The 27172-nt window shown below is 40.0% G+C and overlaps 1 protein-coding gene across 1 annotated transcript in view; it reads left to right on the forward strand.

The window, feature by feature from the left end:
* PDE11A (phosphodiesterase 11A) overlaps positions 1-27172 on the forward strand; it is a 424511-nt gene that overhangs the window by 197420 nt on the left and 199919 nt on the right. Inside the window, exon 6 of the mRNA XM_052662664.1 lies at positions 15078-15210. Coding sequence (XP_052518624.1) covers positions 15078-15210 — 133 coding nt within the window. The remainder of the gene's footprint in view (positions 1-15077; positions 15211-27172) is intronic.

A 27172-nucleotide genomic window follows, 5' to 3' on the forward strand; every position in this document is an offset into this window, starting at 1 on the left:
TATGATTCTTCTCAACATTAGTTTTCTGCATTGCATTTTTGAGGTCAAAATACTGAAACTCAAGTTTCAATGCCTTATTGATTTTTTTTTCTTTTCCTTTTCAATTTTATGTAGAATCTAGTTTTATAAATAAATTTTTTTCCTCCTAGCACGCCTCACTTCTCTGTAACTCATTCTTTTAGGCTTCCATCCCAAATCTGATCTTCTGAGAGGCTAGAAGGAACTGACTTCCATGAGATGTGACTATAATGAGACAAAACTATAGGATGAGCTCTAGCCTTGGGTCAAGAATTTGTAAACAAGACTCCTTGAGATGTTCTTTGTTTTTGTCCAGCAGCAGTGACATTCTCAGGAATAAACTTGGAATAGACTGTGTTAGCTTGGAGAGACTACGTATGATCAGGATTTTGTTTATCACAATTTACTGTGATTGTGTCTTACAGTCATAGTGTAAATTTTATAACTCTGACATGAACCTGGCCCAGGTGAGGTGATCTCCAGCAGTTGTCTAGATTACGAATATGATTTGGGGCTTGTGCTTCCAGGAAGTGTGTTGTGACTCATCCCTGCTGGGACATTACCACTGAAAAGCACACCATCCTGATGATGTTCTGGGGAATTAGGAATTCTGCTCCTGCCACAGACAATGTTGCTAATATCTTTACCGTAAATCCTAACTGTGCCAATTTCACTGTGTATCCCCTAGCTTGTGAATTTCAACCTTTTTTATTGGAACCTACAGCAAAAATAAACATTTTATATCCAAACCTAGTTAATGTATATAAAGATATACACACACACACACACAAAAGATATACACAAATGCACACACACATATATCTAAAACATGTTTCTTGAAACTATACTTACCTTTACTATTTATGTAACTTCTGATTTAGTCTATTCTTTTTTAAAAAAAACCCACCTGCTGTCTGAACCCACAGAATTAATTTCATCATCCATTATATTGTTGTGACCCACAACACAACTTTAGACATTTAAGACATTTTTGATTAACACTTGCAGTGTGTGTGGCCTCAATCAGTGCCTATGCTGGTTATTTTAAAATATAAGCATTGTGTGAAACTGATTTTCCCAAACATTGCAGAACTTCTTCACTCAAATACATTTTGTTGTTGTTGTTGTTCAGTCACTAAGTCGTGCCCGACTCTTTGCAATCCCGTGGACTGCAGAATCCCAGGCTTCCCTGTCCTTCACTGTCCCCCAGAGTTTGCTGAAATTCATGTCCAATCAGCTGGTGATGCTCTCTAACCATCTCATCCTCTGCTGCCCTCTTCTCCTCTTACCTTCAATCTTTCCCTGTGTCAGGGTCTTTCCAGTGAGTCAGCTCTTTGTATCTGGTGGGCAAAGTATTGGAGCTTCAGCTTCAGCATCCGTCCTTCCAATGAATATTCAGGACTGATTTCCTTTAGGGTTGACTGGTTTGATCTCCTTGCTGTCCAAGGGACTCAAGAATACTTTCCAGCACAATTCAAAAGCATCAATTCTTCGGTGTCCAGCCTTCTTTATGGTCCAGTTTTCACATCTGTACATGACTACTAGAAAAATCATCTGTATATGTCTTCTAGAAAGCCAAAAACTACTAGAAAAAAAGCTTTGACTATATGGACCTTTGTCGACAAAGTGATGTCTTTGCTTTTCAATATGCTGTCTAGGTTTGTCATAGCTTTCCTTCCAAGGAGTAAATGTCTTTCAATTCCATGGCTACAGTCACGGTTCGCAGTGATTTTGGAGCCCAAGAAAATAAAATCTGTCACTGCTTCTATGCTTTTGACCTTCTATTTGCCATGAAGTGATGAGACCAGATGCCATGATCTTAGTTTTTTTAATGTAGAGGTTTAAGTCAGCTTTTTCACTCAAGTACATATTGTACTTCGAATTAGGCACCTTGGGGAGGATTTGTTTGAGGTAGATACATTTTCATCTTTTTACTTTTAACCTGTTTGTGTCTTTGAACCAAAAGTATGTCTCTAATAAACAGCATATAGTTGTTATATGGGCTCATGTTATTGTATCTGTTCTGCCAATCTTTGCCTTTTGTTTGGGGTGTTTAATTCATTTATATTTAAAATGATTACTTATAAAGTAGAATTTACATCTACCTTTTTTGTTATTTGTTTTCTACATGTCTTAAGTCTCTTTGTCCCTCTGTTTCTTCATTTCTGCCTTCTTTTGTAGTATCAGCCATTTAAATTATCTTGTCATTTCTTTTATTATTTTTTCAATGATTTCCTTAGTGATTGCCCTGGGGATTACAATTAACATCTTAACTTGTAACAGTCTAATTTGGATTAATACCAACTTAATATTGTAGTGCAAGAAAAGTTACTCATATAGTTCTCACCCTTGTGTTATTGTTGTCTTACAAATTGTATTTTTTACATTATAACCCCATAAATAATCATTATGCTGTTGTCTTTTAAATGAGATAGGAGGGGGGAAAGGTTACAAACAAAAAATACACCTATGCTATCTTTTGTGTTTACTATAGAGTTACCTTTTTCAGTGCTCTTTACTTCTTCATGTGGATTTAGATTACCCTCTCAGTTCAGTTCAGTCGCTCAGTCGTGTCCGACTCTTTGCGACCCCATGAATCGTAGCACGCCAGGCCTCCCTGTCCATCACCAACTCCCAGAGTTCACTCAGATTCACGTCCATCGAGTCAGTGATGCCATCCAGCCATCTCATCCTCGGTCGTCCCCTTCTCCTCCTGCCCCCAATCCCTCCCAGCATCAAAGTCTTTTCCAATGAGTCAACTCTTCACATGAGGTGGCCAAAGTACTGGAGTTTCAGCTTTAGCATCATTCCCTCCAAAGAAATCCCGGGGTTGGTCTCCTTCAGAATGGACTGGTTGGATCTCCTTGCAGTCCAAGGGACTCTCAAGAGTCTTCTCCAACACCACAGTTCAAAAGCATCAAGTCTTTGGTGCTCAGCCTTCTTCACAGTCCAACTCTCACATCCATACATGACCACAGGAAAAACCATAGCCTTGACTAGACGGACCTTAGTCGGCAAAGTAATATCTCTGCTTATGAATATGCTATCTAGATTGCTCATAACTTTTCTTCCAAGGAGTAAGCGTCTTTTAATTTCATGGCTGCAATCACCATCTGCAGTGATTTTGGAGCCCAAAAAATAAAGTCTGACACTGTTTCCACTGTTTCTCCATCTATTTCCCATGGAGTGATGGGACTGGATGCCATGATCTTAATCTCTCGTGTTCGTTAATTTCAGCCTGAATGACAACCTTTAGTATTTCTTCTAGGGCATATCTGCTGGTAATGAATCTTCTCAGTTCTTGTTTATTTGAAAATGTCTCAACCTCTCCTTTATTTTTAAAGTATAATTTTGCTGGACGTACAGTTCTTCCTTAATTGTCTTTCTCTTTGAGCACGTTGACTGTGTCATTCAGCTGCATTCTGGCTTCCATTAGTTTTCAATAGTCTGTTAATGTTATGTCTGGGTGTGGATCCTTGTGAGTTTATCTTACTTGGATTTTGTTGAGATCCTTAAATGTATAGATTAATGTTTCTTTTGGTCAATACCGAAATCAGATTGAATATATTCTTCACAGCCAAAGAAGGAGAAGTTCTATACAGTCAGCAAAAACAAGACCAGGAGCTGACTATGGCTCAGATCATGAACTCCTTATTGCCAAATGCAGACTTAAATTAAAGAAATTAGGGAAAACCACTAGACTGTTCATGCATGACCTAAATCAAAGCCCTTGCGATTGTACAGTGGAAGTGATAGATTCAAGAGATTAGATCTGATAGAGTGCCTGAAGAACTATGGATGGAGGTTCATGACACTGTACAGGAGGCAGGAATCAAGACCATCCCTAAGGAAAAGAAATGCAAAAAGGCAAAATGGTTGTCTGATGAGGCCTTACAAATAGCTGGGAATAGAAGAGAAGTGAAAGACAAAGGAGAAAAGGAAAAATATACCCATTTGAATACGGAGTTCCAAAGAATAGCAAGGAGAGATAAGAAAGCCTTCCTCAGCAATCAATGCAAAGAAATAGAAGAAAGCAATAGAATGGGAAAGACTAGAGATCTCTTCAAGAAAATTAGAGATACCAAGGGAACATTTCATGCAAAGATGGACTCGATAAAGGACAGAAATGGTATGGACCTAACAGAAGCAGCAGATATTAAGAAGAGGTGGCAAGAATACACAGAAGAACTATACAAAAAAGATCTTCACGACTCAGATAATCATGATGTTGTGATCACTCACCTAGAGCCAGACATCCTGGAATGTGAAGTCAAGTGGGGCTTAGGAAGCATCACTATAAACGAAGCTATTAGAGGTGATGGAATTTTAGTTGAGCTATTTGAAATCCTAAAAGATGATTCTGTGAAAGTACTGCACTCAATATGCCAGCAAATTTGGAAAACTCAGCAGTGGCCACGGGGTTGGAAAAGATCAGTTTTCTTTCCAACCCAAAGAAAGAATGCCAAAGAATGCTCAAACTACCGCACAATTGCACTCATCTCACATGCTAGCAAAGTAATGCTCAAAATTCTCCAAGCCAGGCTTCAACAGTATGTGAACCGTGAACTTCCAGATGTTCAAGGTAAATTTAGAAAAGGCAGAGGAACCAGAGATCAAATTGCCAACATCCACTGGATCATGGAAAAAGCAAGAGAGTTCCAGGAAAACATCTACTTCTGCTTTATTAACTATGCCAAAGCCTTTGGCTGTGTGGATCACAACAAACTGTGGAAAATTCTTCAAGAGATGGGAATACCAGACCACCTGACCTGCCTTTTGAGAAATCCGTATGCAGGTCAGGAAGCAACAGTTAGAACCGTACATCAAACAATGGACTGGTTCCAAATAGGGAAAGGAGTATGTCAAGGCTGTATATTGTCACCCTGCTTATTTAACTTCTATGCAGAGTACATCATGAGAAATGCCAGGCTAGATGAAGCACAAGCTGGAATCAAGATTGTTGGGAGAAATAGTAATAGCCTCAAATATGCAGATGATACCACCCTTATGGCAGAAAGCGAAGAACTAAAGAGGCTCCTGATAAAAGTGAAAGAGGAGAGTGAAAAATTTGACTTAAAACTCAACATTCAGAAAACTAAGATTATGACATGTGGTCCCATCACTTCATGGGAAATAGATGGGGAAACAGTGGAAACAGTGTCAGACTTTATTTTGGGGGGCTCCAAAATCACTGCAGATGGTGACTGCAGCCATGAAATTAAAAGACACATGCTCCAGAAAAGTTATGCCCAACCTAGACAGCATATTAAAAAGCAGAGACATTACTTTGCCAACAAAGGTCCATCTAGTCAAAGCTATGGTTTTTCCAGTAGTCATGTATGGATTGAGAATTGGACTATAAACAAAGCTGAGCACCGAAGAATTGATGTTTTTGAACTGTGGTGTTGGAGAAGACTCTTGAGAGTCCCTTGGACTGCAAGGAGATCCATCCTAAAGGAGATCAGTCCTGGGTGTGCATGGGAAGGACTGATGCTGAAGCTGAAACTCCAATCCTTTGTTCACCTGACACGAAGAAATGACCCATTTGAAAAGACCCTGATGCTGGGAAAGATTGAGGAGAAGGGGACGACAGAGGATGAGATGGTTGGATGGCATTACTGACTCAAAGGAGATGAGTTTGAGTAAACTCCAAGAGTTGGCAATGGACAGGGAGGCCTGGCATGCTGCAGTCCATGGGGTCACAAAGAGTCGGACACAACTGAGCAACTGAACTGAACTGACTGAATGTTTATTTTAGTCAAATATGTGATATTTTCTCCTATGTTTCTTCAAATATCTTTTCTTCTCCTTTTCTTGTCTCCTCTCTGTCTGAGACTTCCATTATTCATATGTTTATGTGCTTAAAAGTTGCTAAGACTCTTTTCTTTCATTCTTTTTTCTTTCTGTTCCTCAGACCAGATACTCTCTATCTTCAATTAACTTATCTTCAAGTTAAACGGTTCTTTTGGCTTCTCATACCTCCTGTTCATCCCTCTTAGTGAATTTTTATTTCAATTATTATAATTTTCAATTCCAGAATTTTTTATTTGGTTTCTTTTTATGATTTTCATCTCTTTACTGATATTATCTATTTGGTGAAACATTTTCCTCATGTTTTTCTTTAGGCTCTTTTTTGGGGGGGCAGGTTGGAGTATGGTTTCCTTTAGTATTTTGAACACATTTATATCAGCCAATTTAAAGTCTTTGTCTGGTAAGTCCAACATCTGGGCTTACTCGAGGCAGTTTCTGTTGATTGCTTTTTTTCCTGTTTATTTTTTTATTTCTCTCTCTCAGTTTAAAATGGAATAATTTAAATGAATACTGGAAATAATATCAGCTCCTGACTCATTCCATCCAGGCTTTGCTGTTGTTTATATTTGTTTCTGTTATTGTTGTTTCCGCTATTTGTTGTTTACTGGCTTTCATGAACTATCTTTGTTGTGTGTGGCAACTGAATTCTCTCCCTAGTTAGCTCAGTTGTCAGCTAATGACTGGGTTGAGGTTTCCTTAAAAAAAAAAAAAGAACCAATAAGTCTTCCAGCCTTGCTGAGGGGATCTGTGTGCATGTGTGGGGTACCTTCAATCTCTTACAGGAAGTTTACTTAGCTTTCACTTTCTGCTTTTGCAGAACTTCAGGGTCAACCAGAGGTGGGAGTTTAGGACCTTCTCTGGTCTTTTCTGAGCATACATTCAACTCTATATTTCCAGAAATATGTCAGAACTTTGCAAATCTCCCTAGTAATATCTTATTCCCATACTTCTTCTTTTAGGTTTTCTGGTCAGCTTCTTGTTAGCTGTAAGTGTTTCTCTGCCAAAAGCAGTAGTGATATTAAACAACGGCTGCCATTTTCCCCCTGACGAATGCTTTGGGATAAAGGGTGTTCTTAGTGAGCAAGCTCAAAGTCAGGTCAAATAAAGAAAAGCTTTATGAGTGGAGGTTTCCATGGAGCTGCCAAATAGGTCAAATAATAACAATTCTCTAGGGGTGTGACTTTTGGGGAGCTCCAAACCCATTGTTCCTCTGTCAGTGGCTACTTGGCTACTGGTTTTCACAGCTAGCATGATTGTGAATCTGTTGGTTTTCACCACTACCCCAGAGCTTGAGATAGGGAGATGAGAATAAGGTAAGTTAAAATAACTCACAACTTGCTGTCCTTATAGAGATTCAACTGTTTTTCTTGAATGAACACTCTTTGGATTTTTGTAAGCCTCTCTTTAATTTCCTCAGAAAAAGTTGATTTTGACCATTTTTTGCTAGTATTCTCATTCTTTTATGGAGGGACAAATTTTTGTAGGCTTTACCAATTTGGAAAGTCTCTCTGTTCTACTTACCTTCTTTGAAATTTCTCGATTACCTAGAGTAGTAGGTTAGACAAACTTACACATTGATGTAAGACAGAATACTTCTATAGTATATCATGAATATATTCTCTTTTACTTTCTTGTTCATGGATCTTCTTTCTTTAACTGCACCTCTGCTAGGAAGCATGTGATGGGTGTTTTGTAGGAATAAAAATGTGATACTTATTCTATTTTCAAGGAATGAAGAAAATCTTTAAAATATTAAACATTAAAATAGCATCATCACCATCATAACCAGTCATCTTTGAAATGTAAGATTTGTGTTGTTGTGTAACTTCCTATAAATGAGAACCTTAGGACATTTTTTAAAAATTTTTATTTTTACTTTATTTTGCTTTACAATACTGTATTGGTTTTGCCATACATTGACATGAATCAGCCACAGGTGTACATGAGTTCCCAATCCTGAAACCCCCTCCCACCTCCCACCCCATATCATCTCTCTGGATCATCCCCGTGCACCAGCCCCAAGCATCCTGTATCCTGTATCGAACATAGACTGGTGATTCGTTTCTTACCTGATAGTATACATGTTTCAATGCCATTCTCCCAAATCATCCCACCCTCTCCCTCTCCCTCAGAGTCCAAAAGTCCGTTCTTTTTGATTGTCCATCATCTGATAAATGCAGGGCTGCTGAAACTTATTATGCCAGTATTTAATGTTGCTAGTTGAAAAGTAAAAGATCCAGATGGCCCAACTCCCTTTTGATTGTTTAACAAGGAAGTGGATCAGTAGATCTGTCTTCCAGGTACCAGCAACTGAGCTCTGAGGCTTCCACTTGGTGCCGAGGCCGCTTCTTTATCAGGAAGCTCCACTGTTAGAGTCATCTAGTTATATCCAACCTCCTTTTCCCACAAAATATAGAGAATGTTATATGGATGAAGTGTTGACACTGGAACAATTTATGCCTGACCTGATGCTTTTGAACTGTGGTGTTGAAGAAGATTCTTGAGAGTCCCTTGGACTGCAAGGAAATCCAGTCAGTCCATCCTAAAGGAGATCAGTCCTGGGTGTTCTCTGGAAGGACTGATATTGAGGCTGTAACTCCAATGCTTTGGCCACCTGATGCAAAAAGCTGACTCATTTGAAAAGACCCTGATGCTGGGAGAAATTGAAGGCAGGAGGAGAAGGGGACGACAGAGGATGAGATGGTTGGATGTCATTACTGACTCAAAGGACATGAGTTTGAGTAAACTCCAGGAGTTGGCAATGGATAGGGAGGCCTGGTGTGTTGTGGTTCATGGGGTCACAAAGAATTGGACATGCCTGAGCGACTGAACTGTGCAGGGATAATATCACTTTGATATTTCTGGGCTTATATGGCCCCAAATCCCCCTCCCCTATTTTATAAATAACCTCCATGGCAGTAGTAATGTATGTGTCTATACCCCATTTGCATAATGCTAATTATAATAATCAAACATCAGTGAGGGAGAGGCCATATTTCTAATAAACTTTTGTGTCTTCCAAAAATCTTAGGAAACTCAAGGAGACATTTCCCAAACATCTAGCTTTCACTTCTCAAATATATTTTAGTTATTTTTTTTCTTTTTCCTGACTTAGAATATGAAGACTAAATGAAAGACAAACCTTCTCATTACCCTATGTATTTTGGATCAGTGGTCTTATCACTTTAGTTAGACTGTCACAGAGAAGGATAAAAGCTATAGAAACATTCCAAGAAAACAAGGCACATGAAGAAGTACTGAGATCAAACATAAAATAGTAGCCTGTGCAGGTCAGCTGTCCCCTATATTGATGCCACACAGTAAACAGAATCATAGCAACTTGAAAGTTAATGATTGGTTTTTTTATGCTTTACTGTCTCATTTTTTTAGGTCTCTCATTTAACATGCCTTAGTTAATATTTTAACGCATTGAGTCCACTTCTTTCTTGCTGTGTAGACATATGCATAGGACTTGTGGGAAGATATGCTCTCAATCCAGAGCAGACTGGTGGAGGTGCCCACAGGAGCCCCAAAGAGAGATGTGATAGGGCTACTTGACACTTCTAGATGGATAGAATTTTAACCTCATCCTTTATTGTCAACAGTTTTACCAGCTAGCACATTTTTACTTCAGCACCCCTCCAAATCTGACAACAATGCCACAGCCAAAAAACAGTAACATCTTTCCTGTCCCAGTAGATAAACAGACTACACCTCACCTAGTGTTTTTAATAAATGAAGAATCTTTGGGCTACAAGGAACTAATAGTGAGAGCTTTCTATGTGCTATTGTATCCTCAAGACAACCCTGTAAAATGGATTGTATTTCCCCTAATTTCTGTTATGGAAACTACCAGTCAGAGTTATTAAAATTTGATCTGTAGTCTCATAGCAAGGAAATGTTGGACCAAGATACAAGAAAAACAAAAAACAGAAACAACCCCCCCAAACCCAGAGTCGCTCAGCTATGAAACCAAGCAGTTGTCACTACCTGATACTAAATTGTAAACGCCAACTACTCACAGTAATGCCGTCTGACACCCAGCTGAGAGGTGCAAGACACTTCCCAAAATGACACCAACTCCTTGGAGTGATAAATCTCATCATTCCCATTGTGCAGCTTGAGGAAATGAAGGGCAGAAAATGTGTTATTTGGTTTCCATGTCTTAATTTCTGATAACACAATGCCTAAAATGAGAAATACAAGTGTAATGAAGTGTCCTCAAGATAGACCATAATTAACAAGTTCAGGTCATGATAAAATTCAGGAAGGTCTGCAACTTAGAGCATCTTCCTCTCCCACCACAGTATAACAACTGACAGGCTGGTTCTACTTGCTAATTAAGTTCTCTCCCATTACCTTTTATGTTTTAGACTTATTTGGTAACCTTCAAAGATATACTGAGGGCAGTAGGAAATTATTAATGTCCTAGATCTAGGGATTTGAGATTCTCCTGCTGGGGTCCTAGCTTTGAGTTCAACTGATATTGACTTAGTTCCTTAATCTCCTAATTAAAAGACAACTTCAAATAATGTTGCACAGCTTGAAGCTTCAGGAAGGACCCAGAGATAGACAGGCTTACTTGAGAAGAAAAAATAAAGGCATTTCTCTTTGTGAACCAAAAGTTCAGACTGACCTCTGGTCAATGGAGCAAGATGGAAACTAGTACCAGGTACAAGGTGTAGATTAAAAACCAGTTTTTGTTTACAAAGCATAAAAAAGAAATTTCTGTCTGGAAGAGTTCTTGGTGTTCCTGATTCTTCGTCTCTCTGAATCCTACCCCCACTGTATAATACTCAGCCTATCAGAGGGTGACTGATAATCAATCATGACCCGAAAATAAGAAAACAGATTGTGTCTATGTTGAAACTTCTATTCCTTACCCAATGATCTATTTTTAGTTAATGGTCACAGTTATTTTTTTTAATGATTGTTAACACATCAAGGAGAGTGTGTTAGTTCAATCTTGCAAATGTTAAATTTGAGATGTCTGTGGATAACCAGGAGGAAATGTCCAGAAAGTGCTTAGATGCATACGTAGGGAACTTAGGACTCAATGGGCTGCTGACATGTGTGTGGGAACCATAAGTATAAATGTGGTTGTGTTTGTGCATGGAACCACGCAATATAGAGGCTGCCTCTTCTATTAGAGCCATAGTCATCACTTCTGCCATTTAGTCTAAGTTTTAGCTCTACCATTCGTTACACCAGTACAGAAAACCTCACACTTCTAAAGCTTGAGTCCTGTTGTGGTTTTGTCTGAATTGCTTTTTCCTTCTTTCTCTGCCAGATGACTCTTACTTATCCTCCTTATAAGATCAGCTTATACTAACTTCCTTTGTGAAGTAGTTCTCAAATATCATTCACAGCCTCGACAGAACTGATCCTTCTTTTCTCTCTTCCCATAATGTCTTTACATCTTCATTTAGGGCATCACAATCCATTGTCATTGCTTGTGAGCTTCCTGAAGGTGGGGCCTCTTTAGTTTCTGTCTATATCTCCTTCTGTACAGGTAGGGGGAGGAGCTGAGGAGACCATATGTATACAGATGGGTTCCCATGTATCAATTCCCTTTTGTCAGGAAAAAAGAAAAGACCCTTATAGATCATTTCATTCAAGATTCACTTATGACTTTCCAGCATTTAGCAGCAGCCCAACTAATGGTCATTCTTTCAAGAGTGAAGTATCGGAAGTCTCTAGGAAAGACAAGTCCCATCACTTCATGGCTAATAGAAGGGAGAAAAGTGGAAACAGTGTCAGATTTTCATTTCTTGGGCTCCAAAATCTCTGTGGACGGTAACTGCAGCCATGAAATTAAAAGACGCTTGCTCCTTGGAAGAAAAACTATGACAAACCTAGACAGTGTATTAAAAAGCAGAGATATTACTTTACTGATAAAGGTCCATATAGCCAAAGCTATGGTTTTTCTAGTAGTCATGTACAGATGTGAGAGTTGGATTGTAAAGAAAGCTGAGCGCAGAAGAATTGATGCCTTTGAATTGTGCTGCAGAAGACTCTTGAGAGTCTCTTGGACTGTGGGGAGATCAAACCAGTCAATCCTAAAGGAAATCAGTCTCTCTGATTTTGAGAACAAAACCATCAATACAGACACAGTCTAATGATTAACATCATTTTATTCAGATATTTTGTCTTCTAATTTAGAGACTCATTTTGAGAATTAATTCTAAAAAATAGTCATATTTATTTTCATACAGTTTTCTATGTTTGAACCTTTAGCTGAGAGAGGTTTTTCAGACAATTAAACTTGGTGAAGTTCCTCGTCCTGGGGTATTTTATTTGTCTGATTAGTTTTACTTGTATCGATTTCTCTCCTACGCTGCTTGGCACCTTGTCGACCTTGATGTTTATATTTACTCACTGAGCCTCATATCAGGGACAGCCACATTTCAGGAATTATGTGTTCTGTGCAATAAGACAATTCTCTTTTATCCCTCCACGGTCAGTATGTTTAAGTTCATGAAGTTCTCTTTGAGTGAGTGTGAGTCTCATACTTGGAATCAAGATACCATTGAGGAAGAGGAATCAAACTGTAGCTCTTTACAGGAAACTCACTTAAAAACCCAAGCTTCCTATGCACCTAGTCCTAGTATAATACAAGCTAAAGGATTTCTTTACTATTTTCTTGTTACTTAAACTAATCTTAATCTTAACTCTTTAAAGAGTTAAAATAACCTAACTGGTTATTTTGCAGTTATGCACATGGCAACTGAGATCCACTGAGCTACCACAATCTCATCTGCACTCACAGCCTATGGAGGAATCAAATTTTTGATGTGTTTCCAAACTGCAGTGAGTCTCCTTAGATTGATTGTGAAAGTGTTAGTGGCTTAGTCATGTCCAACTGTTTGTGACCCACCAAGGATCAAACTCCAGTCCCTTGCATTGCTGGACTCCCTGGTGGCTCAGATGGGAAAGAGTCATCCTGCAATGCAGGAGACACAAGTTCAACCCCTGGGTTGGGAAGATCCCCTGGAGAAGGAAATGGCAACCCACTCCAATATTCCTGCCTGGAGAATTTCCTGGACAGAGAAGCCTGGTGGGCTACAGTCCATGGGGTTGCAAAGAGTCAGACACGACTGAGTGACCGACAGTTTCACTTTCACTCTTGCTTTGCAGGCAGATTCTTTACCATCTGAACCATCAGGGAAGCCCTTAGATTGATTATGGCCCCAAATGACCTTCCTCAGTTCTCAGATCCGTGCTTAGCCTCCCCCAACCCCTACATATCTTTCTCATTTCCTTCCCTAGCTCATCCCCAAGGTCCCACCACAGCTCTTCTCACCACACTGTAGGTCAGCACTTTCTACACTGTTTCATCACAGAAGATGTAAAAAATAATTATGGTACACCAGCAGCACAGAATGAATCAACTGATCAATGAATCTCTGCAAGAAATGATCAGCATTCAGTCACACCCTTTTATAAACTGACAAATGACTTCATTAAATCGGATCCTTATATCAGGTCCATTTTCATGTTTCTTCCTGTTTTCTGCTTTCATTGCAGCACAATGTGAAATTTCACTTCTCATGGGCATAATAAACAAAATAAAATATGGACTTTTTTTGTTGTTCTTTTGCTTGTTTGAGAAAATAAAGAGCTTGTCTTCTCTTTGAAGTCCTCAGTCTTTTTACCTCTTTAATTTAGCCACCACCAGAGAAATTCACCTCTGTTTTTTATTAATGCTTTCATTTTCAGCTGGAGATCCATAAGGAATAAGTTTATGTGCAAGTAACATTTAATATGCAATAAGGACTGAATAACAAGCATCACAAATCCATGTTGAACTTATCAGATGCAGACCAACGGTCATTACAGATGAGATGTATTAATGGTGGTAAATAATGTCTGTGCTTCCCTCTCATTCATGTATCCAGTGGACGCTCCATGCCAGTTCCTGGCATTCCCACTACAGCACAAATTCCACACAGACACATTATTGCATAATAACAATGAGGCTCAGATGGTAAAGCGTCTCCCTACAATGCAGGAGACCCAGGTTCAATCCCTGGGTCAGGAAGATCTCCTGGAGAAGGAAATGGCAACCGACTCCAGTACTCTTGCCTGGAAAATCCCATGGACAGAGGAGCCTGGTAGGCTATAGGCCATGGGGTCACAAAGAGTCGGACACGACTGAGCGACTTCACTTTCACTTTCTATGTACAGAATTTAGTGTTTTTCTTATGTACACTGCAGCTTAGATTAAAAAGTCAACAGAGTTATTATTCTTACTATAGTACATTCATTAACATCTTCAGGAACCCAGGGTTCCACAGAATGTGTGTAGTTTGAAGAGCATTGCCCTGTACAGTTACATTCATTTACGTAATTTCAATTATTACTGGCCATGCCATAAACCTAACATCCTCCAGGAAATCTTCCTTGATGTTGCTAATTTGAACAGTACTCCAGTTTGTATTTCTGCAGCTCTTGGCAGTGCTCAGTAGGTACAGGAGGAAGAAATGATGGAAGGGAGGGATGAAGTGGGGAATCTTACTAATTCTTATGGCATTTGTGTAAATTTGACCTTTGTAGTGAAAGGGGCACAGAGGAAAGTTAACAAAATCATTTAACATAAAATTCCTTGTTAAAATCATACATGAATATATTTTAAATTATTAATGTCAAGGGTAGGGTTAAAACATTTCTCAGTAAGACTTTGTAAGTAGGAAATGTATTTTTGTTAAGAAATATACTCTGACACTACAAAAAATGGCTACAGAATACTAAGATGGAGTCTAGACATGCTCTTTTGCTACACTTAAACTTTTGTAAATTTTCAATTTGTTTCTGAATTCTTCCTCACTCTTGGGTTTCATTTTCCCTAGTATCAAGCATCTAGTCTGCTCTGTTAAGAGGTGTGGGCTTAGGAGGGTGAGTGTAATTTATTATGCCGTAGCATTGGCATCTTATTGTCAATTTTGGTCATTTCCGGATTATCTGTTCTACCTCTGCCTGCTTTGGGGACTAAATAAAACCTAGAGTTGTCCTCTGGATCTTAAAAAATCTATAATTTCTACCCATGGAGCTGATTATTTTACAAGATAGCAGGTAAGTCATTTTGACGTAGCTGCTGCTAATTACCTTGCTATTGTTCTGTGACTAAGGTCACATGCCCCTTCTTAATGAGGATGGATAGTCCTGCTACGGGAGTACTTTTACAGGTTAGCTTTCAGGTAAACTGATGTTTTTTTCTTTTCTTTCTGCCTGCCTTGGTGTTCTGATAGTTTCAAAGAAAGCATGGAGAAATCATCGTACTCTGACTGGCTAATAAATAATAGTGTTGCCGAGCTGGTGGCTTCCACGGGCCTTCCAGTGAACATCAGTGATGCCTACCAGGATCCCCGCTTTGATGCCGAGGTAAGAGGAGGCCTCTGGTTGCAGTTTTAAGGTTCTGTTGTCACCCTCTGGATGCATTGCTGGCCAGAGCCCCAAAGGAACATCATGCAAATCCACAGCAACTGCTGAGCTGACTGGCGGTTCTTCTGAATCTTTCCCCTGTGATCTGACTTTCCGCATCGCCTACTGCTGACTGACAGGCTTCCCTCATAGCTCAGTTGGTAAAGAATCCCCCTGCAGTACAGGAGACCCTGGTTCGATTCCTCGGTGGGGAAGATCTGCTGGAGAAGGGATAGGATACCCACTCCAGTATTCTTGGACTTCCCTTGTGGCTCAGCTGGTAAAGAATCCACCTGCAATGCAGGAGACCCTGGTTCGATTCCTGGGTGGGGAAGATCTCCTGGAGAAGAGAAAGGCTACCCACTCTAGTATTCTGGTCTGGAGAATTCCATGGGCTGTAAAATCAATGGGGTTGCAAAGAGTCAGACACAACTGAGTATAAATGCTGTGTTTGACAGGAAATCTTCCTTTCTCTACCCTGATTTGTGGCAAAATGGCTATATAGTTTCACTGCATATGTTTGACCCTGCCACTTACATTGTTCCATTTTACACACCTCTGAACTTTATATAATTGAATTATACTGTATGTATTCTTCTGTGTCTTGCTTTTTCATTCCGTGTATGTTCCTGAGTCACATGCGTGTGTAATTCATTCATTTATTTTCACTGCTGCAAAGTATTCCACTGTATGAATCAGCATCATTTTTTAAATCCATTATGGTGTTGATGGACATTCGGATTCAGTGTTTCACTGTTAATGCGCATAACTGCAAAGACACTCTTAACTCTCTAGCCTGGTGCTCTTTTTTACTATGAGGAACATTTTATATTAAACATGTAGTTAAACCCATGCAATTAAATATATTCAGGCACATTTTATATTAAACATAGTTTATGTTAAACAATGAAATGGTTAGTAATAAAAATGTGTATGTAACATAATTATTTCTCAATAGATATTAGAACAGCTACTGTATTTTAAAAGATTGCTCCCAAGGAATGGTACGTTGGCTTCTGTTACTGTTTAATGTTAATTATGTAGGCATGCATTGTGCTGATGTGCAGAATATATTAAGACAATGTAGATTCTGACTTGGCAGAAGTTTAATTCTAAGGTAGTATAGGGTATCATATAGATAAATTTACATGAACTCATAAAATGCCTCCATGTGTATGTGTGTGGTGTGTATTCAATAAATTAGGAGATTAAATTACTAGGTTACCAAGCTAAGGTCTGAATAGTAGCAGGAGTGTTATGATGACAATGGTGATGAGATATGTGTTCCAGGCAAGGCTGAGAACATGAGGAGTCTGGGAACAGAGATGAGTTAACATAGCTGGAGGGCTGGGTAGATGAGGCTGGAGGAGAAAGCAGGGGCCAGATCATCCAGAGGCTTTGACAGACGTGTTAAGAAGTTTGAGTACTTATCATGGGCAAGGGGAATCAGTAGGCAAGTTATCAATGCGGGAGAAGAAGGAGTTATGCTTTAGAAAGATCACACTGGCTGCAGAACAGAGACTAGACCAGAAATGATAACTGAACATTTAACTGGAAGTGAGAGTTAGTCCTGGCTTCTCAGACTCCACTTTCACTTTTCACTTCCATGCATTGGAGAAGGAAATGGCAACCCACTCCAGTGTTCTTGCCTGGAGAATCCCAGGGACGGCGGAGCCTGGTGGGCTGCCGTCTATGGGGTCACACAGAGTTGGACACGACTGAAGCGACTTAGCAGCAGCAGCAGCAGCAGCAGCTCAGACTCCAAAGCCCAGCCTCTGAATCCTGCCCTGTACTGTCTCCAGTGTCTAGGGTGGGATGCAACAATGGTGGGGAGGTTGGACTCCAGGTTAAATTGATAACTTCATTCAGATCTTTGCAGATCTCTTCATGGGCTTCCCAGGTGGCACAGTGGTAAAGAATCCGCCTACCAACGCAGGAGCAGCAGATGTGGGTTCAATCCCTGGTAACCCACTCCAGTCTTTTTGCCTGGATATCCCATGGACAGAGAAGCCTGACAGGCTACAGTCCATGGGGTCACAATGAGTCGGATATGACTGAGTCACTGAACATGGCATGGAAAGTTTAAATTCCTGAAATTTATGTTTCTGTAGCTGCCCAGAATTCTCTTCCCCCAGGTCACATCTACTATGTATTTTCTATTTATTCTCCAGCATCTAGCTGTGATGCCTGTATCTTGGACATCCTTTCGTGAGCTCCCTGTCTGGGTTGGGTGTCTCCAGTGTGCTCCCTTAGCCACCCCAATGCTAACCACACTCTGGCTAGCTTCAGTTTCTGATACATTATTTCTGAGCTTTGAAATACCTTCCTTGGGAGAGTAGACAATCCAGAATTTCTTTAGGTCTCCTCCTGTAAGGAAAAACACCACCAACCTTGGTTCTGTGACTAGCAAAGCAGAAATGATTTATAGGTGTCAATATATGTGTTAACATTATGATTGGGTTAGGACTGATGTTATAAAGTTTTGCCTTTTGCTATGCTTCTTTCCTTCTTGATTTCAGAATGCTGAACAACAGATTTGTAAACACACAGTTTTAGGAAGAAATTATCTCAGTATTCTATTATTAACATTAGTAGTACTGAACAAACTGAAAGGCTCACTATAGAAAAAAAAAACAGTTAATTGCCCATTCGTTACAAAGTCAACATATTATATTAGATAGTTAAGAGATGATGGTTGATTCTTACCCCAAATTATAGTGCCAGGTTTGGTATGGATTGCTATTATTCTGCTCTTAGCTTTGGACCAAAAGTCAAATTCTGGGGAAGCAAAAAGAGTCAACGTATTTACACCATTTTAAAAGTTGGTTCATAAGGCATATGCAAAAGTATAATAAAACATGATGAAGCTTCCCAATAAAACATGATAGAGTCAATGCCCACTACCCAATTTAAGAGAAAGAACTCGATCACTGCTTCTGAATCCTTGTATTGATCTTCCTTAGTTCAGTCTCCTTTATTTCCCACACAGAGGTAAACCATTATCCTAATTTGAATTTAACAATTTTTTGCTTTTATGTAAAGTTTCACTGGGGCTTCCCAGTGGCTTTGTGATAAAAATCTGCCTGCCAGTGCAGGAGACATGAGTTCGATCTCTGGGTTGGGAAGATCCCCTGGAGAAGGAAATGGCAACCCACTCCAGTATTCGTGCCTGGGAAATCCCATGGACAGAGGAGCTTGGCAGGCTACAGTCCACGGGGTTGCAAAAGAGTTGGACATGACTTAGCAACTAAACAATGATAGTTTCATCATGTAGGTTTTATATATTACATTTTTTATATGTTATTACATGTTTTGCACATCTCTGAACTTTATACGAATTGAATTATGCTGTATGTCTTCTTCTGTGGCTTGCTTTTTCAAATTCAGTATAAATTCCTCAATCAAGAGCCCTTGTGCTTTGTTCATTTGTTTTCAGTGCTGGTAAGTGTTCCACTGTACGAATGTGTCGCTCCATCCACTATAGTGCTGGTGGACATTTGCATGATGTTACATGCATAACTACCTTCTTGGCCATTCCTGTCATACCTCCAGGTACACACGTGCAAGAGCTCTTCTAGCATCTGTACCTAGGAGAGTGACCTTCTCAGTCTCAGGCTATAAGTATCTCCACCTTTAACAGGAGAATAAAAAGTTCTTGCCCAATCATTGCCCTTTTTCCTTCTGAAAAATAGCTTATGTAGCAAAAAATAATTAGTATCTCAAGAATGCTTCTTGCTAATACAATATAGTGAGCCTGAATATCCCATATCCTTATGTCTACGGGCAGACTCTTATCACATCTCTTCCTGATTAGTGATTTACAGTCAATTTACATTTTTCTCCACACTTACAGCCCATTCCAATATAAGACAGCCTGCTCACTCATTTACAAAAAAGAACAATTTGGGCTCTTGAGCAGAAATGCAACAGTTAGTTCTATGGGATTGAACATAAAAAATTCATGCTGTGATCCAGTAGTTAGAGGCAATGATGTCTGAAGACAGTAAACCGTGGTAGGTTAAGTAGTGACCATTTTGTGAAATCACTTTCTTCCCTATGGTAAAATAAAGCAAGTACCGAGGCCACCATTGTTTCTTGGCCTTCCCCCTAAAAGGCTTTCGAGCTGCTGCACAACTAATACCAATTTTAAATGCAAATCTGGCAATATGTCGTGATTTCTACATGTTCTCTTTGAGTGGTGCTGAAATTTATAATTCCTTATGTTTCCTTTCTCATGCAGAGGAGGAAAATTGGAAAAGAATTAATCAATGCAGATAGAGGTGAAAGAGAGTGCGAATTCTGCCTAAATAGATTTGTCCTTCAAATGTATGTGTGTTATGGTGTATGTGTCATGTATCATACCAGGAAAAGAGAATTATTTATCTGCTTAGGCTTCCTCCCTTTTCAAGAATATTTTGTTTCACTGATCGGTGTCAACTGCTTGTGTTAATGATGAATGAAACAGAGCCACAGTGCTCTCCCCCAAGAGGCTGAGAGGCATGGGCCTTCTCCTTTCAAAGCCTGATGTAAGATGGTATAGGTCATAACATAAAGACCATCAATTCAGATTTCTTTCGTTAACATAGTATTTTCCCCAAGGTAAAAAAATACTCAGGCAAAATGGAATTGTTTCACCCTTTCACTAAAGGTAACTCTAGGATTATCTTAGAGGTAGAGGGTACCTTTTAGAACTGTGCTCTCTTCTTGCAAAGGTCTGAGTCGTCTCTTCTTAAGTCTGGTACATGGGTCCATAGTTTTTCCCAATAATTACAATAAGTCATTGTTTATCGGTGGTAGAATACGAGGAAATCATTTTCTAAATATAGGATTAATGGATTATCTCCAGTAGGTATCTCCATTGGAGAAAGCATGTGCTTTTATATTCTCTACATTACTGACTTCCCCAAATAATTTGAAGCTGGTTAACAAAAATCATAATTTGCAGAGGAGTTTCATGGGGAATCCTTTTCAAAGCATTTCCTATTTTTTTTTTCTTATAGATTTTCTCAACATAAGTCTATTCTGAGCACTGGTATCTCTCCTACTTTTCTCAGTGGCTCACTGGGTAATCCTGGCCACTTGGATTCTCTTCACTGAACATGAATAAGGACCCCAATCATTAGTAGTGAACTGGAATAGAGCTCCCCTAGTGGATTGGCCTTATTTCTGGCATTTCATACTGTAGATACATCAGCTTGCAGTTAATATAAATATTAGAGATTTCTTTCATTTACAAGTGAAGAAGCAGAGGCTCAGAGAGCTGAAGTGACTTGCCTGAGGCCACACAGCTTCCTTGAGACAGGGCACAGAACAGCCTGTGGACCTTGTGGTACCTAGTTCACTCCTCTCTCCCTAAGTGGCCTCTCAGGGGGACCAGCTACTCAGGGGCTGCCTGGAAAGCAGGGTTGCCACTGTCATGTCTCTCTCCACAGAGATGTGAACTTGTGGCCAGCAGACCAACCTTTTTGTCCCATCTGCCCCAGTCACCAGCTGGGTAGCCTTAGGCATACTACTTTTATACATATTGTAGCATATAAAATTCTATATAAATGTTTTGTAAATCATGCTTATGGTTATACTCCTATAACTATATAAATATTTAAATGTCAGGTGAAGATTTTAATCTGGTTGAGGACTAAGTTTTTGGTTCTGAGGGAGTGCTGGAGACAGGTGCTTTCTCTAAATGAGAACATCTTTACATGCAACCACAGATGAGTAGATCTTAATCATGGACAAACCAACGTGAATGTCCTCTTCCTCCAGAGACACAGTGGGGAAGAAGAGGAAAGTCTCTAGCTAAAGAGAGGAATAAAGCATGATTGTTCATGGGCAGTAAAGAAGAGATGGTGGCAATAATCTGATGACTTGTAGGTCTTCAAGAAAGCCAGGTCTTTAACCTGCCTGGCCAGAGAAGAACAATAGCATGTGTTAGCTACAAAGATGTACGAAGCTGGACACATGTTCTGTGGCCCGTGCGAGGATGTTCACCATATCCTCCCACGTAGGGACCAGCCATATGTGACCCTGGCTCTTCACAAGAATGGCCGGCCAGTTATCCAGGGGCCAGGCTACCTGTGCACATTGTTGTTTAGTTGCTAAATCATGTCCGACTCTTTTGTGACCCCATGATCTGTAGCCTCCCAGGCTGCTCTGTCCACGAGATTCCCCAGGCAAGAATATTGGAGTGGGCTCCCATTTCCTTCTCCAGGAGATCCTCCCGACCCAGGGAACAAACCTGCATCTCCTGCATTGCAGGCAGATTCTTCACCACGGAGCAACCAGGGAAGCCCACCTATGCACATAAGAGATGCTCAGATTTGGGGAGCTGGCTACTGTCCAGGTCCAAGCAACCCACAAATCTTTAAAACATACAACAAAAATCCAGTGACTTATCAGAGAATTTATTCCATCAAGGTTTGCCTTAGCTGTGCTGTTGAAGTAGAAACTGTATTTCTAACTTCTTTGCCTTCCCTGTGTATGTGGTAAGTTGCTTTAGTTGCATCTGACTCTTTGCAACCCCATGGACTGTAGCCTGCCAGCCTCCTCTGTCCATGGCATTCTCCAGGCAAGAACACTGGAGTGGGTTGCCATGCCCTCCTCCAGGGCATCTTCTCAAGCCAGGGATCGAACCCAGGTCTCCTGCTTGGCAAGTGGATTCTTCACCACTAGTGCCACTTGGGAAGCCCTCTTTGCCTTCACTATTTTGAAATCTCAGTTGTGAAACTATCAGTCCTCTTTTTGATAGAATCTACAAAGGGGTATCATTAATGTGATGTAAGCCTCCTCCCAGGTGCTGTCAGGCACTTGCTGTGAGGGCTGTGGGCAAGTAATCACCGTTGTCCACCTGCTGCGTGTTCTCTTTGTGATTGTTTTAAATATTTAATGGAGTCCCCTCCTTGTGGTGAACAGAGCGGCTTAGCCACCAAGGCACAGTGATTACTTGCCTCCTGCCTGCCTGTTTGAGTTGACTCCTAAGAGTGGTGCCTTTTGGGCTTGATAGCGAGCTTGGTTTTAAGGCCAAATTCTTTGATTTATATGTGGAAAATTATGACAGAATGGTTATATAAGATAGTTATCAAGCCAGAATCAAATTTCTAGCATTTAAATTCTGTAGTCTTATGAAGATTACTGTATGTTTGTTCTATTACAAGGTTCTGCAATTCTCAAAAAACAGAAAAAACCTATTAAGTATAACTGATTATATTTACTTATAGTGACTCAAGAAACACTCATTTTCATGGGTTATTATGCTAGTGGGTTTTGTAGTCTAATCAGTCATTTGCTCCACGGTGGGGGTATTCATGCTTGGCTTTCTAAAGACATTGACAGGAATATCATGTATGTTAATTTTCTTTTGCTGTGTAACAAATCACTACAAATGTAGAAGCTCAAGGCAAACATCTGTTTATTATCTCACGGTTTCTGGCATGGCATCATTGGTTTCTCTGCTAGGGTCTCACGGGGTAGAAAGCAGGAGCTGGCCAGTGGCATTCTCACTTGGTCTTGGCATTCTTTTCAAAGCCTGTTCAGGTTTTTGGCAGAATTGGGTTCTTTTCAGTTGCCGACTGAGGTTCCCATTTTCTTACTGACTGCTGACCGAAAGTCTCTCATCCCTGAGCTTGCCCTCAGGTATAAGCCACATGGCCCTCTCACAATATGGCAGTTTACTTCTTCAAAGCCAAGAGGAAGAACTCCATTTGGCTCTCACAGAGGCTCACATAATGTCAGGAGTGACAATGTACTCTCAGAGATGGCTGTGCCATCACCTGCGCCTTTTAACATGACCTAATCCGGGAAGTGACAGTCCTCTCATATTCACAGGTCCTGCCCACCCATACTTGAGGAATGGGGATTATACCAGGTCTGTACAAAATGGAGAGTGGGCACGTGCGAATCTTAGCAGCCATCTTTAGGATCCTGCCTACCACAGCATAATAAAGACTAAACTTGAGTCTATACAACGTATCCCATGAAATAATCGGTATGTCCTGATATGGAAAAATGTCCACAAGAATTAAAGCAAACATAGAGAAGTAAGTTTAGAATAATGTTTAAAAGTATATATAGAATAATATATGTGGGTATATTTTCTAAAAGACACCTCAAACCTAACATGTCCAGAACAGAACTCACAATCTTTTTTCTGCCAAGCTTGTTTTTCTGTTTCTCTATCTTTATTAAGGCAACTGCGCAATGGCACCCCACTCCAGTACTCTTGCCTGGAAAATCCCATGGATGGAGGAGCCTGGTGGGCTGCAGTCCATGGGGTTGCGAAGAGCTGGACATGACTGAGCAACTTCACTTTCACTTTTCACTTTCATGCATTGGAGAAGGAAATGGCAACCCACTCCAGTGTTCTTGCCTGGAGAATCCCAGGGACGGGGGAGCCTGGTGGGCTGCCGTCTATGGGGTCACACAGACTCGGACATGACTGAAGTGATTTAGCAGCAGCAGCAGCAGCAGTCCTTCCTGGTGCAAGCCAAAAATGTTATAGTCATGATTCTCCTATGTTGCACATCTAACTCATTAGGAAGTGCAACTGGCTCTACCTGTAAAATTTATCCAAAGTCTGACCACTTCTCAACACTCAGCTGCTGCCACCCAGATCCAGGCCACCATCATCTCTGGACTATTTCATGGATATAACTTCATAATCTACTGCTTGGCTTCCACTCTTTCCTTCCACACCCAGTTCTTGATACATTAGGTGAGGTGAAGTAGCTCAGTCGTGTCCAACTCTTTGCGACCCCGTGGACTGTAACCTACTAGGCTTCTCCATCCATGGGATTCTCCAGGCAAGAATACTGGAGTGGATTGCCATTTCCTTCTCCAGGGGATCTTCCCGACCCAGGGATCAAACCCAGGTCTCTCGCACTGGAGGCAGACGCTTTAACCTCTGAGCCACCAGGGAAGATAGCCAGAGGTTTAAAGTTTTTAAGTATGTTATATCACAACTCTGCTCACAAACTCTTCACGGTCTCATTTCACTAGAGTAAAATCCAAATTCACAGTTCTTTCAGAGCCTTACAATGCCTTACATAACATGTTGCTTCATTATCTATCCCCAGACCTCATTCACACTTCTCCAGCCACACTAGTCTCCTTGTTATTCCTAGAACATACCACCCACACAGTGACCTCAGGGCTTTTGGACTGACTACTCCTCTGCTGAAATACTCTTCCTTCAATGTCTGTATGGATCACATCCTTAGTTTTTATGGTCATTATTCAAATATTATCTGTTAGTAAGGTCTGACACCCTTGTATTTCTAATCCCTTTTATCCTGCTCTACTTTTTCCCCATAATTTTAATATCTTCTTACATAGAATTTATTTATATGTTTTTTTCTATTGTTTACCATCTGTCTTCTCTCACTAGAATGTGAGCTCAGAAAAGGTAAGAATTTTGTTGGTTTTACTCACTGATGTATCCCTAAAAACTAATAGGCATTATTGTTGAATATTGTTCAGTATTGTTAAACATATTATCTGTTATTTATTAATAATTATGTATTATTGAATATGTTATAAATAGATATGTAACATATTAGATATTTTCAGGAAAAGATCCAGAACTTATCCCAAATGGTTAATAGTTGCCATTTCTAGAGATGGCAAGATTATAGTTTTTGATTTTAACAATTTCACACATGTATATATTATTTTTATAATCATGCAAAATTATAAAGATGTTTAAAAGTGTTAGACTTTTTATATCTTTCTGTGAAATTATATTTAATCAGGCTATTATGAGTCTTCTAAAAACTATAAACTGCCACTCAAAACCAGAATTCAGATAATGCAAGATCTAAGTACACTAACTTGCCTCGCTGTATCTTTGAGGCATTCAGATGGATTATTTTCTATTGCCCTTGCCAGCACAGTTTTGGTTGGATTTTATTCCAAGATCCTTGTCTGAGGCTCTCCCAGCAGCATGTATATAAACCATTTGCAGATGACCTGTCCTGTATCAGGTGGCTTCTTGAAGCACATTCTCTATTTATAAATGCCTTCACCATGAAACATTTATTCTGGCCTTGCCTTTAGAAGGCATTGTGCTTGTGAACTCAACTCCCAATAATTAGTTGCACTGTAGCACATCATCTGTGCAGCTTTCTGCCCTTTTTTTAAAATAGTAGATCAAAAGAACACCTTAAAACAAGTACACTAATGCACAGCCAGCTATTATTTAGTCAATATAAGGTATACTACTCTGTTGCTTAATTTAATATTTCCCTCCATTTGTATAGTTATGGGTAAAGAGTTTTCCGAGCCATTTCATGAAGAATTTGTTTTCTGCCTGCAAGAAAAATGAACAATTGAACCCAACATTTAAACAAGAAAAGCGTTCAGCAAGGGGAAAGGCAGAAAGTAACTAAGAAGTAGGGCGAGTCTTATGCACGGATGGTTTGGTGGTCTGTGTGTTACAGATTCAGGAGTGGTGGGAAATCCGTCAGCACCAGCTCTCCTGTGCCATGGGGAGCTGATCGCCAGAGTTACAGTTAAATCTGAGGTGTCAGGATATTGAGTCTCTCACTCTTCAGTCTCATGCAGTTCTTCCCTATAAAGTTCTTTCTTTCTTTCTTTTTTATTAAAGCCTGTTATAGAGAAGTCAATAGTTCTTCCCCTTGCCATGTAGCACTTAAGGATAATGGGGCTTCAGGCTCTGAGATCCTTTGACTTAGAGCATTAAAGCTCCTTTCACCTGCCAGATCTTCACAGCAAAGCGCTGCTGCAATCCGGGATGCCGAGTGCTAGCCCGGCAGGACAGCTCCTTTTTCATTCTTTATAATGCCTTCTGGTCTATCAGTTATGCTTCTGTTACAAAAGGAAATGTGCAGAAATGGAACCATTAAGAGACAGGGCTGTGTGAATCTGCCAAGGTGTAATTTGCTCCCGGTAATCTCTGCCGCTGACACTTAGTGTAAACCAGTTCGAGAGCCTTTCCAGAGAGTAGGGTTTGGTAGGGAAGACTGGACAATGGATACTGGATTTCCAGATGCCCAGGAGGGCAAGCAGAGTCAGCAGGGTTACTGAGACTTGAATAAGGTATCCAATGGGGCAGCTGTAAGTATGACGTCCCATAGTTCTAAGTCAAACCGACTTTGCTGTCTCAGTGGTGGATATGATGCCTCTGCTTTAAGCCCAAAGGTTGGTTATTTTTGAGGAGTGCTTTTGTCAGGAATCTAAGAAATCATTTGTTGGCAGTGTTCTAGAAGCCTACGTGCAGATGCGATTGGCATAAAGAAATGTCCCTTTGTTTCAGGGAAGTCAGGGGACTGACTCAGAATATCTCCCTCCCTTGTCCTAGAGCCAGAATTTCCCACTGGTAGATTGGCATTTGAGGGGTAAAATATTACCTTAGATTACTATTAAAGTTGCACATATCATTCTAGGGAAAGAGAACACATTGAACGGTAATGAATAATATTATGTTATCACCAATTCTTTTAACATTGCCTTTGAGTGCCTTTGAGAGTCTGGAAAATATGACAGTATATTTTGATGGCTCCATGAGGTAAACAGTCTTAAATTATATCCATTAACTGGAAAGACCCAGTGAGGACAGAGACTAAGCAAAATTGTTAGTATATACATCTTTAATTGGAAAGAACTAGGCACCCCTAGATAAAATATTTATTTTAATGATAGCCTCCTGGAAAGGCTACTTAGTCTCACATGGCCTAACATTTGAGATTCTAACAGTGTAAATTTTAATCTAAGAATGATGGAGCAGGGAACCTGTGGAACAATGGAGCAAATATTTCTGGAAAGGTATTTTCTTTTAATACTAGAAATATTGACTAGTAATATTGTTTGGATGACAAAACATCTTACACAGTCTGAAGCCCTTTCACACACATAGTCTCATAAAATGACCTGGAAAATAAGAAAAAGCAGAAAGAAGAAATGATGAGAAGGC

The sequence above is a fragment of the Budorcas taxicolor genome, chromosome 2, assembly GCF_023091745.1.
Source record: "Budorcas taxicolor isolate Tak-1 chromosome 2, Takin1.1, whole genome shotgun sequence".
NCBI classification, from domain to species: domain Eukaryota; kingdom Metazoa; phylum Chordata; class Mammalia; order Artiodactyla; family Bovidae; genus Budorcas; species Budorcas taxicolor.